Source organism: Mytilus californianus, unplaced genomic scaffold (assembly GCF_021869535.1).
Source record: "Mytilus californianus isolate M0D057914Y unplaced genomic scaffold, xbMytCali1.0.p SCAF_10, whole genome shotgun sequence".
Classification (NCBI taxonomy): domain Eukaryota; kingdom Metazoa; phylum Mollusca; class Bivalvia; order Mytilida; family Mytilidae; genus Mytilus; species Mytilus californianus.
The window spans coordinates 9,344,356-9,361,007 of record NW_026262582.1 but is presented as its reverse complement, the minus strand read 5'-3'; the positions used below and the strand labels follow the sequence as shown (position 1 = coordinate 9,361,007).

Genomic DNA, 16,652 nt, shown 5'->3' with positions numbered 1-16,652 from the left:
TTTTTTGCTGATCATATTTGTTGTTTAACTCTACTATAGTTTTTGTCACAATTAACAAAAATGGGTAAAAATTATCATCATTTAAGGGTAATAACTCCTTTATTGAATGGACTAACTCTTTCAGCTGTGTAACTTATTTGTAGATCTTGTCTTGCTGATCATTTTTGCTGTTTGAAGTTTCATTTTTTCGCTACTATAGTTTTTGCTTGGGCAATAATAAACTCCTTTCAGTACCGGTAATTGTCTAAAGATTTCAGCCATGTTGACTTAAAAATAGATCTAGTCTTGCTATTAAATTTTCTTACTTAAAAGTTTCTTTATATCTATTATAGTTTTCAAGGTAACAGGCAAAATTGAAACAAAAGGTCATATAAGGGCAAATATTCCTAAAAGGAGCCAACTGACAATATCTACTTTGTTGACCTTCTAGTAGATCATCTTGCAGATCATTTTTGTTATTTAAAGTTTCTCTTTATCTATTATTGTTTTCAAGATAATAGGCAAACATGCAAAAAATAGGCATAAAATGAATACATATTTTCTACATTTTGTAAAGTAATGATTGAATTGTCTGGGGATTTTAAGCCAAAACAGATTAGCTTTCAAATGAAACATATAATTTTTAAACCCTGTATCATTAAGGAGTCCCACGCTATTTTATATTGAGTACCACCTTCAGGTAAAAATGTTGATGGTAAAATGTAAACAAAAAAGTAAAATAACAAAAATACCGAACTCCAAGGAAAATTCAAAACGGAAAGTACTTTAACAAATAGCAAAATCAAAAGCTCAAACACATCAAACACCTGTCATATTTAGAAAATGGTGGATCAAACCTGATTTTACTTTTATAGCTAGCTAAACCTCTCACTTTTATGACAGTCACATAGAATTCCATTATATTGACAATAATGAGTGAGCAAAACAAACAGACATAATTATAGGTAAAAATGTCAAAATTTGGGGTACATGGCAGTCAACATTGTGTTATAATCTAAAGCACTATTAAAACAAATAACTGTAGCAACAAAGAAAAACAAAATGGCATAATATTAGACACTAATATTGCACTTCTGTAACTTGATGTCAAATATTTTAGTGTCAAAATAATTTACCTGGTTAATAAACTAAATCCTATGCTGTATAAACATTTCAAATGGAAGCAAAAACTGGACAGAAGTAGCCTGCATCCTACACACAAGATTTTATGGACAAATGTCATATCATTTACAGATGTTAAGGTGATAACTGACCATGGTTATACTGATAATCTTTAATTAATCCTGATTAATAAGTCAAGGTCAGGACTGTAAGTCTGTTGTTATGTTGATCTTTTGTGTAACATTATTGGTCAGATGAAGTTGATCATGTTCTTTGCAATAGCTGAGTGAATGCCAAAAATTGCTATATCAGCAAATATCAAACTATTGCTAGAATAATTAATTACTCTTGTTCTTATCTGTTTGATTTTTACAGATATACTAAGTACCAAAAGAAATGTGGCACATCATATTTCAAACCCCTATGGACACTTTTTGAAAACAATATATACAACATTTTTCTTGGCATTCCTTAATTGAAAACTGGTTATACACTTCTCAGAGTGCATGGTCTCACATCAACTTTTTACAGTTCCCAAATTTTCAAGTATCTACATAGTAATTGAAATTAAAACTCACAGGTTCCATGCATAAATTTGATCAAATGGAAAGGATATAATTGTTTAACTGCATCGCTTTTTTTTTTACAATATTTGCAAGAGTGGTTAATTTTTGTAAAAAAAATAATATTCAAATGGTAAATATTAACATTTGGTAAAAATATGCACAACAGAAATTGGTCAAGTTCATATATATGCTTCTGAAAATGTTAGAAATGTTTTGCAAAACTAAATCCAAAAAAAAAATGAATAGCAAATATTTGTGTCAAGCTTTTACTAGTGAGGAACTGACATTTATAACACAAAAAGTCCAAAAAAGAGATGTAAGTGGAAGTTGGAAAAAACAGCCAGGATTTCATTTGGGTCTAGAAAACAGAGTGTGTTGTTCAACAAACTAAGTATTCAAGTCAGTTAGATGAGGTGGAATTGATAAGGCCAATTTTTCAACCCCTTGAATTCATATTCAAATAGTGTTATAAATATACAATTGAAAAACATCCTTCAGATGTTCATAAGACATTATTTCAGTCTGTCTGACATCAGTAATTATATATTTGAAATTTGTTTTACATTTTGTCATTAGAGGTTCAAACTTCTCACATTTACTGCAAACAACAATAAGAGTGTACGCGTTGAAATGTCTCTACTATGAAGGTTTGACAACAAGTATTACATAAACTTAGTATTATCAATGATCCATGTAAATGTGTCAAGGTCAGATGATCCCTGCTAGACAGACATGTATACCTTACAATCATTCAATACACCACATATAGTTGACCTTATAGTACCTGAGAAACAGATACAACCATGAAAACTTAACATTGACCAATGAACCATGAAAATGAGGTCCAGGTCATATGAAACCTGCAAAAAAGACATGTATGCCTTACAGTCATTCCATTCACCAAATATAGTGGTTATGTTGCTAATAGTATCTGAAAAATAGACCAAATCACAAAGACTAATTGTCCAATGAACCATGAAAACAGGTCAAAGTCAGATGAAACCTGCCAGACATGTACACCTTACAATCATATCTTACAAAACAAGAGGCTCTCAAGAGCCTGAATCGCTCACCTGTAATTTTTTGTTTAAATCTTTCATCAATGATTATTTTTGCTTTTTAATATATATTAATGAGTGGCTTAAAAATGCCATTTAAATGTTCTTTGTATTTATCATTTTCTCCAAAAGCCAAAAAGGGGCCTCGGTGGCCGAGTGGTCTAATTTGTTACTACTGTAATCACTAGCCAGTCAACAATGAGGTTGTGAGTTCGAACACTGCTCGTGAGGGTGCACTCGACTCCAATCTTAATTGACTAGGATTGTCAGTTTTCCTATCGAAGGTTGGTGGTTTTCTCCGGGCGCTCCAGCTTCCTCCACCAATAAAAACTGACCCCCACGAAATAGCCCAAAAGCAGTGCTTAAAAGTGGCGTTAAAACACCAAAAATCAAATCAAATCAAATCAAAAGCCAAAAAATGCACTTTACCCCTATGTTCCATTTTAGCCATAGTGGCTATGTTTCTTGATGTACATGGAAATAAAATACAAAATTTATACTAGATACTCTGAAACACATTCAGCCCAAGTTTGGCTGAAATTGATTCAGCAGTTTCAAAGGAGAAGATTTTTTAAATTAAGCAAACTAGATGAACAAATTGTGAAAAATTGTCTTTAAAGGACAATAACTCCTTAAGGGGTCAATTGACAATTTTGGTTATAAAACTTATTAGTAGATCTTACTTTGCTGAACATTTTTGCTGTTTACAGTTTATCTTTATCTATAATAATATTCAAGATAATAACCAATAAACTGCTTCGCTGAGCGCAGCTGGATACGCCCGCAGAGGTCTAACCCTGAACAGTTGGGGCAAAAATGGACACAATATTCAAGTTTGATACAGGTCTGAATTTGGATTGTAATTAAATATTTGACATACATCTATTATAGGTTTCTGAATAAATGTAGTCAAAGAACTTGAAGTTGGTTATATGAATTGAATTTATATTCAATTAAAGATTTCTTGCTGTTGTGCAATACACTGTGCTGTTGCGCAATACTTAGTAAATCTGTTGTCAGACTATAAACAAATAAAATTTATAAAATTCTAAAGGAAGCTTACATCAATAGATATAAACATTTCCCCAAAGTTTCATACGAATTGCTGAAAGTATTTTTGAGTTTTTGTCTGAAAACTGGAAAATCCCCCTTTTTTAATGAATAAAACCCATAATTCGGAAATGTAAAATCTAAAATTTATAAAATTCTAAAGGGAGCTTACATCAATAGATATCAACAATTCATCAAAGTTTCATGAGAACTGCTGAAAGAATTTTTGAGTTACTGTCCGAAAACTGGAAAATCCCCCTTTTTTTTATGAATAAAACCCCATAACTCGGAAACGTAAAATTTAAAATTTATAAAAATCCAAAGGGAGCTCATGTCAATAGATATAAACAATTAACCAAAATTTCTTGCAAGTTGGTGAAAGCATTCTTGAGTTATTGTCCGAAAACTGGAAAAATCCCCCTTTTTTTAATGAATAAAACCCCATAACTCGGAAACGTAAAATCTAAAATTTATAAAAAATGAAAGGGAGCTCACGTCAATAGATATAAACAATTCACCAAAGTTTTAATCAAATTGGTTAAAGCGTTTTTGAGTTAATGTCCGACATGTTGACGACGGACGGACGGACAGACGGACGGACAGACGGACGTACAACGGTATACCATAATAAAAATTTCCTTATAATCATCAATTCAGGGGCAATAACCTAAAAATCAGATACCCGATTTGGCTGATAATTTCAGGGCTTTAATTTCTTGTCTGATTTGCTCTAAATGCTTTAGTTTTTGAGATACATTAGTCAAAAACTGCATTTTACCCTATGTTCTATTTTTAGCCATGGTGGCCATGTTTTCTGAGGAAACAGAAAATAAAACTCAAACTTTATTCTAGATAACCTAAGAATCATTCAGCTTAAGTTTGGTTTAATTTGGTTCAGTAGTTTCAGAGGTGAAGATTTTTTAAAGTTAGAAAACATGATAAACACATTGTGTAAAATTGTCCTTAAAAGGCAATAACTCCTTAAGGGGTCAATTGACAATTTTGGTCGTATAAACTTATTTGTAGATCTTACTTTGCTAAACATTTTTGCTGTGTACAGTTTATCTTTATCTATAATATTCAAGATAATAACCAATAAAATGCTCCGCAGGGCGCAGCTTGATACGACCGCAGAGGTCGAACCCTGAACAGTTGGGCCAAGTATGGACACAACATTCAAGCTTGATACAGCTTTGCATTTGGATTGTGATTAAATATTTGACACAGCATAGGTTTCTGACACAGAATGAATGTGGTCTAAGAACTTAAAAATTTTAAATTGGACATTCACCTATTATGGTCCAATATCCAAAATCTAAATACATGGTTAGATTCAGCATATCAAAGAACCCCAAGAATTCAATTTTTGATGAAATCAAACAAAGTTTAATTTTGGACCCTTTTGACCTCAATGTGGACAAAGTTGATAACGGGGCCCAAAAATCAAAAATCTAAATACATGGTTAGATTCAGCATATCAAACAACCTCATATATTCAATTTTTGTTGAAATCAAACAAAGTTTAATTTTGGACCCCGATTTGGACCAACTTGAAAACTGGGCCCATAATCAAAAATCTAAATACATGTTTAGATTCAGCATATCAAAGAACCCTAAGAATTCATTTTTTGTTAAAATCAAACTAAGTTTAATTTTGGACCCTTTGGACCTTAATGTAGACCAATTTGAAAATGGAACCAAAAATTAAGAATCTAAATACACGGTTAGATTCGGCATATCAAAGAACCCCAATAATTCAATTTTTGATGAAATCAAACAAAGTTTAATTTTGGACCCTTTGGACCTCAATGTGGACCAATTTAAAAACGGGGCCCAAAATCCAAAAACTAAATACACGGTTAGATTCAGCATTATTATCAGATATTATAGAACCCCAAGAATTCAAGAATAAAACCCCATTGAAATTGGTCAAGAAATAAGCAATTATACGAAGTTCTTTTGCACAATACTGTGCAATTAAATATTTCTTGCTATTGCGCAATACTGTACAATTGACAATTTCTTGCTATTGCGCAATATTGTGCTATTGAATATTTCTTGCTATTGCGCAATACTGTGCAATTGAAAATTTCTTGCTATTGTGCAATACTGTGCAATTGAAGATTTCTTGCTATTGTGCAATACTGTGCAATTGAAAATTTCTTGCTATTGCACAATACTTACTATATAATAATTTACACATCCTGTTTGGTGTGTATCTCCTACCATATTATTATTATTTGCTTTTAAATATAAATCAGAAATAACCAATTTTAAAGGAAAATTTTAAAAGAAAAAAAAAAGGAAAAAAAGAAAAAAAAGGAAAAAAAAAAAATCCCCCCCCAAATTTTTTGAATCCCCTTATGATTCATCACCCCCAAACTCAATCCCAGCCTTCCCTTTGTGGTATGGTACCTTGCAGTACAATTTCAGAGAGATCCATACACTTGAACACAAGTTATTGTCTGGAATTTAGAAAAATGTGTTTTTTGGGCCCTTTTTGGCCCCAAATTCCTAAACATTTAGGGCAATTACCCCCAAACTCAAACCCAGCTTTCCCTTTGTGATATGAAACCTTGCAGTACAATTTCAGAAAGATCCATACACTTACACACAAGTTATTGTCCTGAAACTAGAAAAATGCTTATTTTTGGCCCCTTTTTGGCCCCCAATTCCTAAACGTTTCGGCAATTACCCCCAAACTCAATTCCAGCTTTCCTTTTGTGATATGGAACCTTGTAGTACAATTTCAGAAAGATCCATATACTTACACACAAGTTATTGTCATGAAACTAGAAAAATGCTTGTTTTTTGCCCCTTTTTTTGCCCCTAATTCCTAAAATGTTGAGGCAATTACCCCCAAAATCAATCCCAGCATTCCTTTTGTGATATGGAACCTTGTGGTACAATGTCAGAGAGATCCATACACTAACACACAAGTTATGTCTGGAAGTTACAAAAATGCTTATTTTTGGCCCCTTTTTGGCCCCTAATTCCTTTACTGTTAGTACCATAACCCCCAAAATCAATCCCAACCTTCCTTTTGTGGTATTGAACCTTGTGGTAAAATTTCATAGAGATCCATTCACTTAAACTAAAGTTAGAGTGCGAAAACCAATGTGTCTTCGGACGACGCCGGACGACGACGACTACGACGCCAACGTCATACCAATATACGACCACAAAAATTTTTTTGCGGTCGTATAAAAACTGCAAAATTTCCTTAAAATTACCAATTTAGTGGCAGCAACCCAAATATGGGTTGTTAGATTCATCTGAAAATTTCAGGGCTGATAGAACTTGACCTAATGCACATTTTTACCCCATGTCAGATTTGCTTTAGTATTTGAGATATAAGCCAAACTGCATTTTACCCCTATGTTCTATTTTTAGCCATGACGGTCATGTTTTTTCGAAGAAACAGAAAATAAAACACAAACTTTATTCTAGATACCCTTAAGGATCATTCAGCTTAAGTTTGGTTGGAATTGGTTCATTAGTTTCAGAGTAGAAGATGTTTGAAATAGTTTACACCAGACGGACGACAACGACGGACGCCAAGTGATGGCAAAAGCTCACATTTCCTTTGGAAAGGTGAGCTAAAAATACAGCCATTCTGTTGCTTATATTATCTGAGAAACAGACCAAACATTAAATCTAATATTGACCATGAAAATAAGGTCAAGGTTAGATGAAACCTGCCAGTCAGACATGTACACCTAGGTTACATTCATTCCATACACCAAATAAAGTTGACATATTGCTGTAAGTGTCAGAGATACAGACTTGATCGCAAACCTTAACCTTGATCATTGTTCCATGAAATGAGGTCAAGGTCACGTGAACCCTGTCTAACAGACATGTAGACTTTTTTGTAATGATCCCATTTACCAAATATAATTATCCTATTACTCATAATGTGATGAATGGTATGTATTGTATAGTCTTTTTTATGTAATTCTTTATTAAATGTAGTTTACTAAATAAAATTGAGAATGGAAATGGGGAATGTGTCAAAGAGACAACAACCAGACCGAAGAGCAGAAAACAGCAGAAGGCCGTCAATGGGTCTTCAACACAGCGAGAAAATCTTGCACCCGGGATACTGTATGTTTAAAGATGTTTTGTCTCCTGTTGTGCATTTCAAAAGCTATTGTGAGCTAACAAAGTTACAAGATCAAACATCAACAGTATGATGAAAGATTGAATATATAAAAATATGCAGATGTGGTATGATTGACAATGAGACAACTATCCACCAGAATCCAAATGATGTGGATGTTAGCAATTATAGGTCACCATATGGCTTTCAACAACAAGCAAAACCAATACTGAATAGTCATGCATGCAGCTATAAAAGTCCACACCATAACAAAATGTGAAACAATTCAAACAAGAAAACCAGCAGCCTGATTTATGCTGAAACAATACAGCCTGATTTATGATAAAACAATGAACCAAAACAAATACCACAGAGATTAAACAAAGACAACCACTGGTTTACAGGCTCCTGACTTAGGACAGGCTCATAAATGTGGCCCGGTTAAATATGTTTGTCATTCAATAGAAAGCATCAATGTGACACATCTCAATTGAATTTTGTAATCAAACCCTTCAAGGTCATCCAGAATTTAACCTGGCAAGGTCATTCTTTTACATGATACTCAACTGAGCAGCAATTGTACTGAATGATAAATTGGGTCCTAAGCCCTGTCAATACGGAAAATCTACACAATATGCAAACCACTGAATATAAAGCAAACAAAATTCCAGTCTAATTAAATTAGTCTTGGATGAACTAGTATACTCAATTCTCTTTTTGAAGTATGGTAAATTATGACCCTTTCATGAAACAAACATTTATTATCTAAATGATATTGACTTCATCAACCCATCTCTTGTATCATAAATATATATTCTATATAGAAGAGAAAGGAGATGTTTTATGAATGCCAATGAGACAAATATCTACCAGAGGCTAAAGGATGAGGATAATCACAACCATAGGGCACAGAGTACTGCCTTCAACATGGATTTAATTATGATTTGTATCATACCTGCTCCTTAAATGTCAAACATGTAATACTGGCTGATACAGCAATTTTTTGAAATTTCTTATTTTATTTGTTTCTTTATCATTATACAAATACAACATATTGTTATGTTTCAGCTACTTGCAGAAAGTGCAAAATTTTGTCTTACCTAGGACTTTTATAGATTATTATTTGGTATGGATTTTGCTCATTGTTAAAGGCCATACAGTGTGAGTTATATTTGTGAACATCCTGGTCCTTAGGTCTCTGGTGGATAGTTATCTCACAAAAAAAAAATCACATAATTACAGACAGGAATTGATGACAGCAACATCATACGTAAACAGCAAGATTTCCTAAATGGCAATTGTTAAGCTAATTTTTTGTGCTGTAAAATTAGATGCTTGTTTTCATGGATTTTATAATTCTGTACTATAACTCATCAAGATGAATTATTAAAAGTATGTTATTCGCTTAAACTTAGATTATACCCTACAAATTCAAATGCTTGTTATATAGTTTTTACTCAAACTTCACCATAACAAACAACAGTTGACACAATAAAACATCTTACCTTTTGCAATAACTCAAAATTGTTGTCATTTTCAAATGAAACATGCCGGATGATGCACATGTATTTAAAAAAAAAAATATTGTAACCTAAAATATATTATTTCTGAGATACAGACGTAATAAAAAAACTTAAACCTATTACCACTGAAATATGAAAATGAGGCTAACCAGTTCTCAAAACACACAAATTTGGTTAACCTAGTGGAAAGTGGAGGAAAAATAAAATAATTTGTTAACACTTTTGCCACCAGATAAGTAATACATAAGTCTTGATTTGGGAATCTTTCTTGGCAAACAATTTTGACATTATAATTTTCTGGCAGGATTTCAATAGTAATGAAAATTAATACATGGGTTTTTCTCATTGTTGTAGGCTATATAGTGACCTATAACTGGTTATATTCACGTCATTTGAACTCCAGTGGATAATTGTCTAATTGGCAATCATATCACATCTTATCTTTACATAAATATTAATTTTCAGGTTCTTTCAGGTCTTTACCCAAATGAACATACAATATTTATAAACTGTGATAGGATATGTCTAAACAAAGAACGTAAAACCTCAGAAGCAACTACTTGTCTTAAATCATTTTGTTAAAATCTTCCATATTAAAATTCTGTTATTGCACATCCATGAAGTGTGCTACTGGACGTAAATAAGACTGACAGCCAGAGTAATTACTTGGCTTCTTCAGAATTGGCAGGATCATGAATATTGCCATAAAAGTCTTAGAAAGCTTACAGATTCTTTAACCTTATCCTCCATTAATACTCAACAGTTCTTGATATTAATATCAAACCATAGAAAATATAAAATAAACAGCATTTCATGTGTTGGGTTTAGTGAAAAGTGAAGAAAACGTAAACAAATGTTAAGAATTAAAGAAACAACTACTTAAAACATAACCAATAAAAAGTGCTGTCAATGTCCTTCGTTAGCTTAAAGAAGAGAACATTATTAATATGTATGTACAAATATGATGAAATGATAAGAAGAATTAAGGAAGAATGCAACATTTTATCATTATCTAGAGCATTGCAGAGGCATCTAGGAATTTGATGGAAAAGAAGAGGACAAAATTATCAGCTGAAAAAGTAGTATAATTCTTTCCTTAATACTTCGATATTATCTAACTTTAGTTTGATACTGGGAACACAAGTTACATAAATTATCTCCCCTGATTATCTACATTGCTAAATTATCTCCCCTGATTATCTACATTGCTAAATTATGTCCCCTGATTAACCCCAATTGCTAAATTTATCACCCCTGTTTAGTCACTTTTCTAAATACATCTCCCCTGCTAATTTCATTCATAGTTTATCCTTCTAAAAATAAATTCAGATTAATAATAAAGATAAAGATGTCTGTAATGAAGAAAAAAACATAATTATGAAGACTAAAAAATCTTGAAAAAAAAAAAAAAAAAATCATTCATTCAGAAATTAATTTATTTGCAATATTTTCAAGATTCCTGATTTTACTACAAATCATATTAGTTGATAATAAATTTTTTAATACAAGAATTACACCAGAGGGAAGGTGTGGTAAAAATATACAGTTAAATAGAAATTATGAGAAAAACAGGTAATATTTCAGGAAATTTAGGAAATATTAAGTTTGAAATAACTGAGGAATGAGGTTAAAATATTGAAATTATACAATATGTATTAAGGATTGATTATTAAAGTAAGACTATGAAAAATTGTATTTCATTTCATTAAAAATCATGCTCAGTATGAAAATGAATTGGATCTTGAAAATGAGAGAAAAAGAATAAAATTCCATGCGTCCTGCAATTCTTGCATCATTTCATTATGCTTGTACAAGTCAGTCATAAACAGAAACTTGTCATGTATTAAACAACTTAAAAGGTATCCAACACACATTGTATATGGTTATTTCAAAGATGGATATACAGAGTTATTTCCCCTGTTCAATTTTCATATCTCTCTGCTTTGAAATAGTCATATTTTCAATTGAAGAAAATCACTTTCCTGTGTAAGGAAAAAGGATGGTAAAAATTTCTGAAGGAGAAGACATCTGTCTAATAGAAAGTGTTCTGAAAAATTAACATAACACTATTAATAACTTTTGCGTGTCTGAAGTGTATTTTCACCAGGAACACTCGAGTGTTCTGAAAAATGAAAGTTACATGGTTTATAAATTTTGAGTGTCAGAAGCGTACCTTAACATGTTTTAATAACTAGAAATGTTAAGAGCCATATGATCAAAAGGGACTAAAGAATTTTAGTATATCAGTTCTAATGACAAAAAAGAAATCGTCATTTTTTCCAATTTTTCTCTTTTTCACTTTTTCAGTCCAAAATAATTTTGTCTTATTATTGTGGAAGACATAAAGAGATGAATAGTAACACATTTGTTTTTGAATAAACTTTGGGTAACTGTCTTATATTACATCAATACTGATTTACTATTTTTTAATCTCTAACCTCAGGGACGCATGACATTTATAAAGGGCTATTTTCATTTCTTCAAAAAGGGGGAGGTGAAATGTTGAAAAAAGTCTCCAACTGTGGTCTACTTTCCCAGTAGTGGAAGAAGGATCTGAATCCAGAAAGTGATTTTCTATAGCATGTTAGCTTAAATATATTCAAGCTGATTTTTCATCAAATTGGCACCACTCCATTTCAAGTAAGAAATTATTTCAATGATTTAGAATTTAGTTTTTTAAATCTAAAAATTTCTAATACTGAATTAAAATAAGCTTGATTATAAAGAGTAAAGTAATTATTTTTTTTTTCAATTAGAAGCCATTGTAACAGGAAGTCATGATCGAACAAATGTTTTACCATTTAAGTCTGCCAGCAGTTGTAAATAAACACCTGAAAGATTGAGATATAGATTAAAACATTAAGAAAACAACAAATGGGGTTCAACTTTTATTGCAAACAAAACTATACTTGTATAATTGCAAACAATTCTATGTTGCACAGTAATTATTGCACACGAAACATATTGCACTCTTCCCCGGTACTTTTTGCAAACAAAACTATACTGCATTGCACATATTGCAAAATTAAACTAAAATTGCATTTATTTATTGCAAACGAAACTATTATCACACTGAATCTTTTGCAAACTAGATTTGACTATTTATAGGATATATATATATATATGAACATTACTGCATTCCAAATACTTATTTGTATAGTAAGAAGTTAAGTACAGACAATTTCAACACACATTTACATAGAATAAAAATAACAAGTAAAAACAACAGGATAGATAAAAAGCACCATTTTTTAAATAATATTAGTATCACAGAGTCAGTTCATTCTCGTGCAAAGGAAAATATTTAACAAAAAATTAATAAATAACTTTTTTCTTTAACAACATTTTAACATACTCATAACTTTTTATGCTTAATTTAATTGCATCATCATTTTTGAAATTAAAACATCATCACAGTATTTAGTATAACATATCGCCATGCTTCGTTTCCTAAAAAAATCACCTTTCTCGCTTTTTTCCTTTTGTAATTCATTTTTTCAATCAACATCATATTCTTCTTGAATTCCACATTTTCCTGTTATATTACACCTTCTAGAGGTGTAGTTCATATATCAACACTCCCATGACAGTCTTCTACTACAGGGTGTTAAATGACCTTGACTGGCTATGAAGCCCTTTCACGGTCGGCTAATTATGTATCCATGACAGTCAAAAAATATTCAGAATTAACACATCGTGTCTTTTTCTGAGTGAGAGCTGTTTATCATGTTTTGGTGTTTTATCACAGAAACTTATCATAACTAATTATTAACATCCCATTTTATTATTTCTTTTTCATTCTCTTTCATCACTTCTCTACAGTAAAACCTAATCATAACTTGTTAAATCATTTTTCCATTACGAAATGTATCATTTATTCTTTAAAGTTTATCACCATGCAGCGTTCCTTTCCAAAAGATTTTCTTGAATCAACAAAATTAAATTACCAAAATTTATATTCATCATTTTTCTTCCAAATAAATACCAATTAACTATTTTTTTTCCCAAGCAATCAAAATTATACCAAAAATTTCTCTTTTGTGTTTTTGTTGCAACAAATCGAAATTATGCCAAAAAAATGTTAAAAAAGTCAAAGATTCTCAAAATTTTTAACAGATTTTACTGTATTAGAAGAAGAAATTAATATAATGAGATTACTAACAACAAGGTTAAGTAAAACCTGAGAAAACATATAAATAAAAATATGGAGAAATAAATAAATCTATTTATAAAATATAATCTGTACACTACAAAAGTATATAAATTTGGTAAAAACTTAAAATATACAAAAATCTCTAACAAAGACTGGAAAAAAACAAAGCAGTTGAACATTTTAAGACAGTGTTTTTTATTAAAGCATGATATTAATATAATATGATATAACATATTTCTGTATCGTTACATTACATATTTCTGTAAGGTTACATATTTCTGTAAGGTTATATTATATATTTCTGTAAGGTTACATATTTCTGTATGGTTACATTTCATATTTCTGTAAGGTTATATTGTATATTTCTGAATGGTAAAATTACATATTTCAGTAAGATATTAAGAAATAATAAACAACTTTAAAGCATTAAACTGTTAAAACATAATTTTTATAATTGACGACAAGGTTTTTTTTTAACGACCTTGACAACCCATGAGGGTCTTGCACGGTCGGCTTTTGTAATTAATCAGCGCATTACACAAAATTTATATGCAAAATTTCAAATACCAAAGGTTCATGTAAATAGTAAATTTCAGAAACATTTTTTGTTTTCTTTACGCGCAAGTCTGTATTCAAACTATTTTTAAAAGAATTTGTACGTCAAATCAAAAAAACATTTCAAAGTCAGCTATCTTTTTTTAACTGTCAAATTTTCACAATGTATTAAATAGAACTGATAAAAAAATACAGAAAGAACATACAGATGGTTGCATGAAATACAGTTGCCAATTATGTTTTTGTCACATTTTCTATATAAAAATCACAAAACACTTTAAACCACAAACAGGATGAAATATAGTATACATCATTAACAAAATACATATAAATATGCACACAAAAAAAATCAAAAAAATCACATTACACTCGGAAGAAATACACATTGTAACTTCAAATCATCTTACAATACAAACACTTTTTAATTACCTATGTATTCACAACATTCCAGATAAGGCTGTTCTATTTAAATATACATGCTTCTTAAGTGATGGCACTTTAACCATTTTTAAACTTAAACAACCCAATGAAGCAATTTCAAAACAGAAATGATGCATGTGTAAAATTTCATGAAGACCTATTCAAACAATTGTCAGGTTTTTGAAATCAGTTTGGTTCAGTTGAAACTGCTTAATCGAGGTGTCATTTTGTTAGATTTGCCCCTATATGGTTTTAGGATCTTTAAATATTTCAAATTTCTTTAGAAAACTTATAATAATACTTACCAATTACTTTTCCAGGATTTTTATTAATTGAAACAGCAGTTTAAGGGACCCAGCAATAAATGTAATTTCTGAGTGCCATGAATTTTTGAATTGATAAATTCTAATTGAAATACTGTATATATTTAGATAGATAGTTCTTGTGACTGTGATAAAAATTTTAATTTGAAAATGGGGCTGTATTTCAAATTCATAGATCACATTTGCAAAATTATGAAGTAAATTTTCATGTCATGACAAACAATCCTTTAATAAAAAAAAAAAATTGCAGTTAACAACAAAATCAAACAGATTCATAATTATCTCCCCTTTTGAGATTTTTTCAATGTGGCTATTTTTCAAAAACACAAGTTACAAAACATGACAAAAAAAAAACCACAGACACATATATATAAAGTATGATTGATATAACTTGTATAATGTAACAGCACCAATTTTGCATAACATTTTATATCATAGCACCAACTGCATAAAGTATTTTACATGTACATGTATATATGACAAATTTGTCATCAAAATATCTAAAAAATGCCTATGTTTTCAAAAATGTTGATTATCTAATGAGTCAAGTAGACACGCTCTATATGTACTAAACATTTCATTTTATCTAAATATTCTTTAAAAATAATACATTTTTCTACTAATTTCAATTTTTGTTTTCAGTTTGTGAAAATGATATTAACTGAAAGTGTCTAATTTTCGAATGTCATCTAAGTGAAATCTATTAAAAACCGGTAAATTTCTAAAATAAAGCTAACGGATGAAAGAATGTAAGAAAAGTATGAAAACTAACAATTGTCTCATATGCTATCGTAAGCTGCATAAAACTTTAAAGCTAGTAAAAAATGACAGTATCAAAATATTCTCTACATCTTTTTGTACAGTGTTTAAACATTTAACGATTATATTTTTTTTTTGCTTTGTTAATTTATAAAAGGTGATAGTAATTTTGCAATATGATTTTCATAATGTTAGTGATTTTAAATCTTTCTTTTAATTATTCATTTACATCAGAGAATATTTTTTATTGGATATTCCAGAATTGAATAATACCATTGCTGAAAAATATTTTCAGCACCATCAGCACTTTGTTATGTAAAGTTGTAATAAAAAATACTTCACCAAAACAATGCTTCCTTCAATTGTTAATTAACAATTATGGAATATCCTAAATATAGAAATTCTCTCCACAAAATCTAATAACATGTTTGTATAATATAAACAATCTTTTTCTTTACAAGCTTATACCTTTGTCTGTCCATATATTTTCTAATTCTCCTTTAAATATTCATGTTGAATTATTAATAAAAATAATATCAAATATCAGTCTAGTTAAACAATCAAGCAATATGTTTTTTGAATCTGTCCACAGTTGCTCTGATCCATGCTGGTTTTCCCTTTTCCAAAACATCTGAGGGTTTCCGAATGACATCAGCTGACCCCGCACTTGAAATTGATGAAGCACGGTGTCTAAATCCAGGAACCATGGGATTTCTGCTTGAGCCAGCACTACTTACAGAGGACGTTCTCATTCTGGTTGGCATATTGTGTCCTGTACCGACACTACTGCTGATAGAAGATGTTCTTTCCCGCACAATAAAATAAGTTTCTGACGGAGCGGGACTAGAAGCTTTGGATCGTGCAGGGGATGGAAATCTAGCAGGTGTAGCCCTGGATGGACTGGATTTTCTGAAAGAAGGTGGGGTTCTAGGAATGGATCGAGCTGGTGTTGAACCTCTGCTCATAGGAACAGGAATATCACGGAAACACTTGGTATTTGGGGTATATGATGTGTAAGTTACATTCTTTTGTTTAGGTTTTG

The 16,652-nt window shown here is 30.7% G+C and overlaps 1 protein-coding gene across 2 annotated transcripts in view; it reads right to left on the bottom strand.

Annotated features, from left to right (window-relative positions):
• The window catches only part of LOC127717568 (titin-like), a 143,200-nt gene that overhangs the window by 61,417 nt on the left and 65,131 nt on the right, over positions 1 to 16,652 (bottom strand). The window contains exon 27 of one of the 2 annotated variants that reach the window (XM_052223256.1): positions 12,199 to 12,231. The exons of the other annotated variant lie outside the window; for it this stretch is intronic. Coding sequence (XP_052079216.1) covers positions 12,199 to 12,231 — 33 coding nt within the window. The remainder of the gene's footprint in view (positions 1 to 12,198; positions 12,232 to 16,652) is intronic. 2 annotated transcript variants of the gene reach the window in all.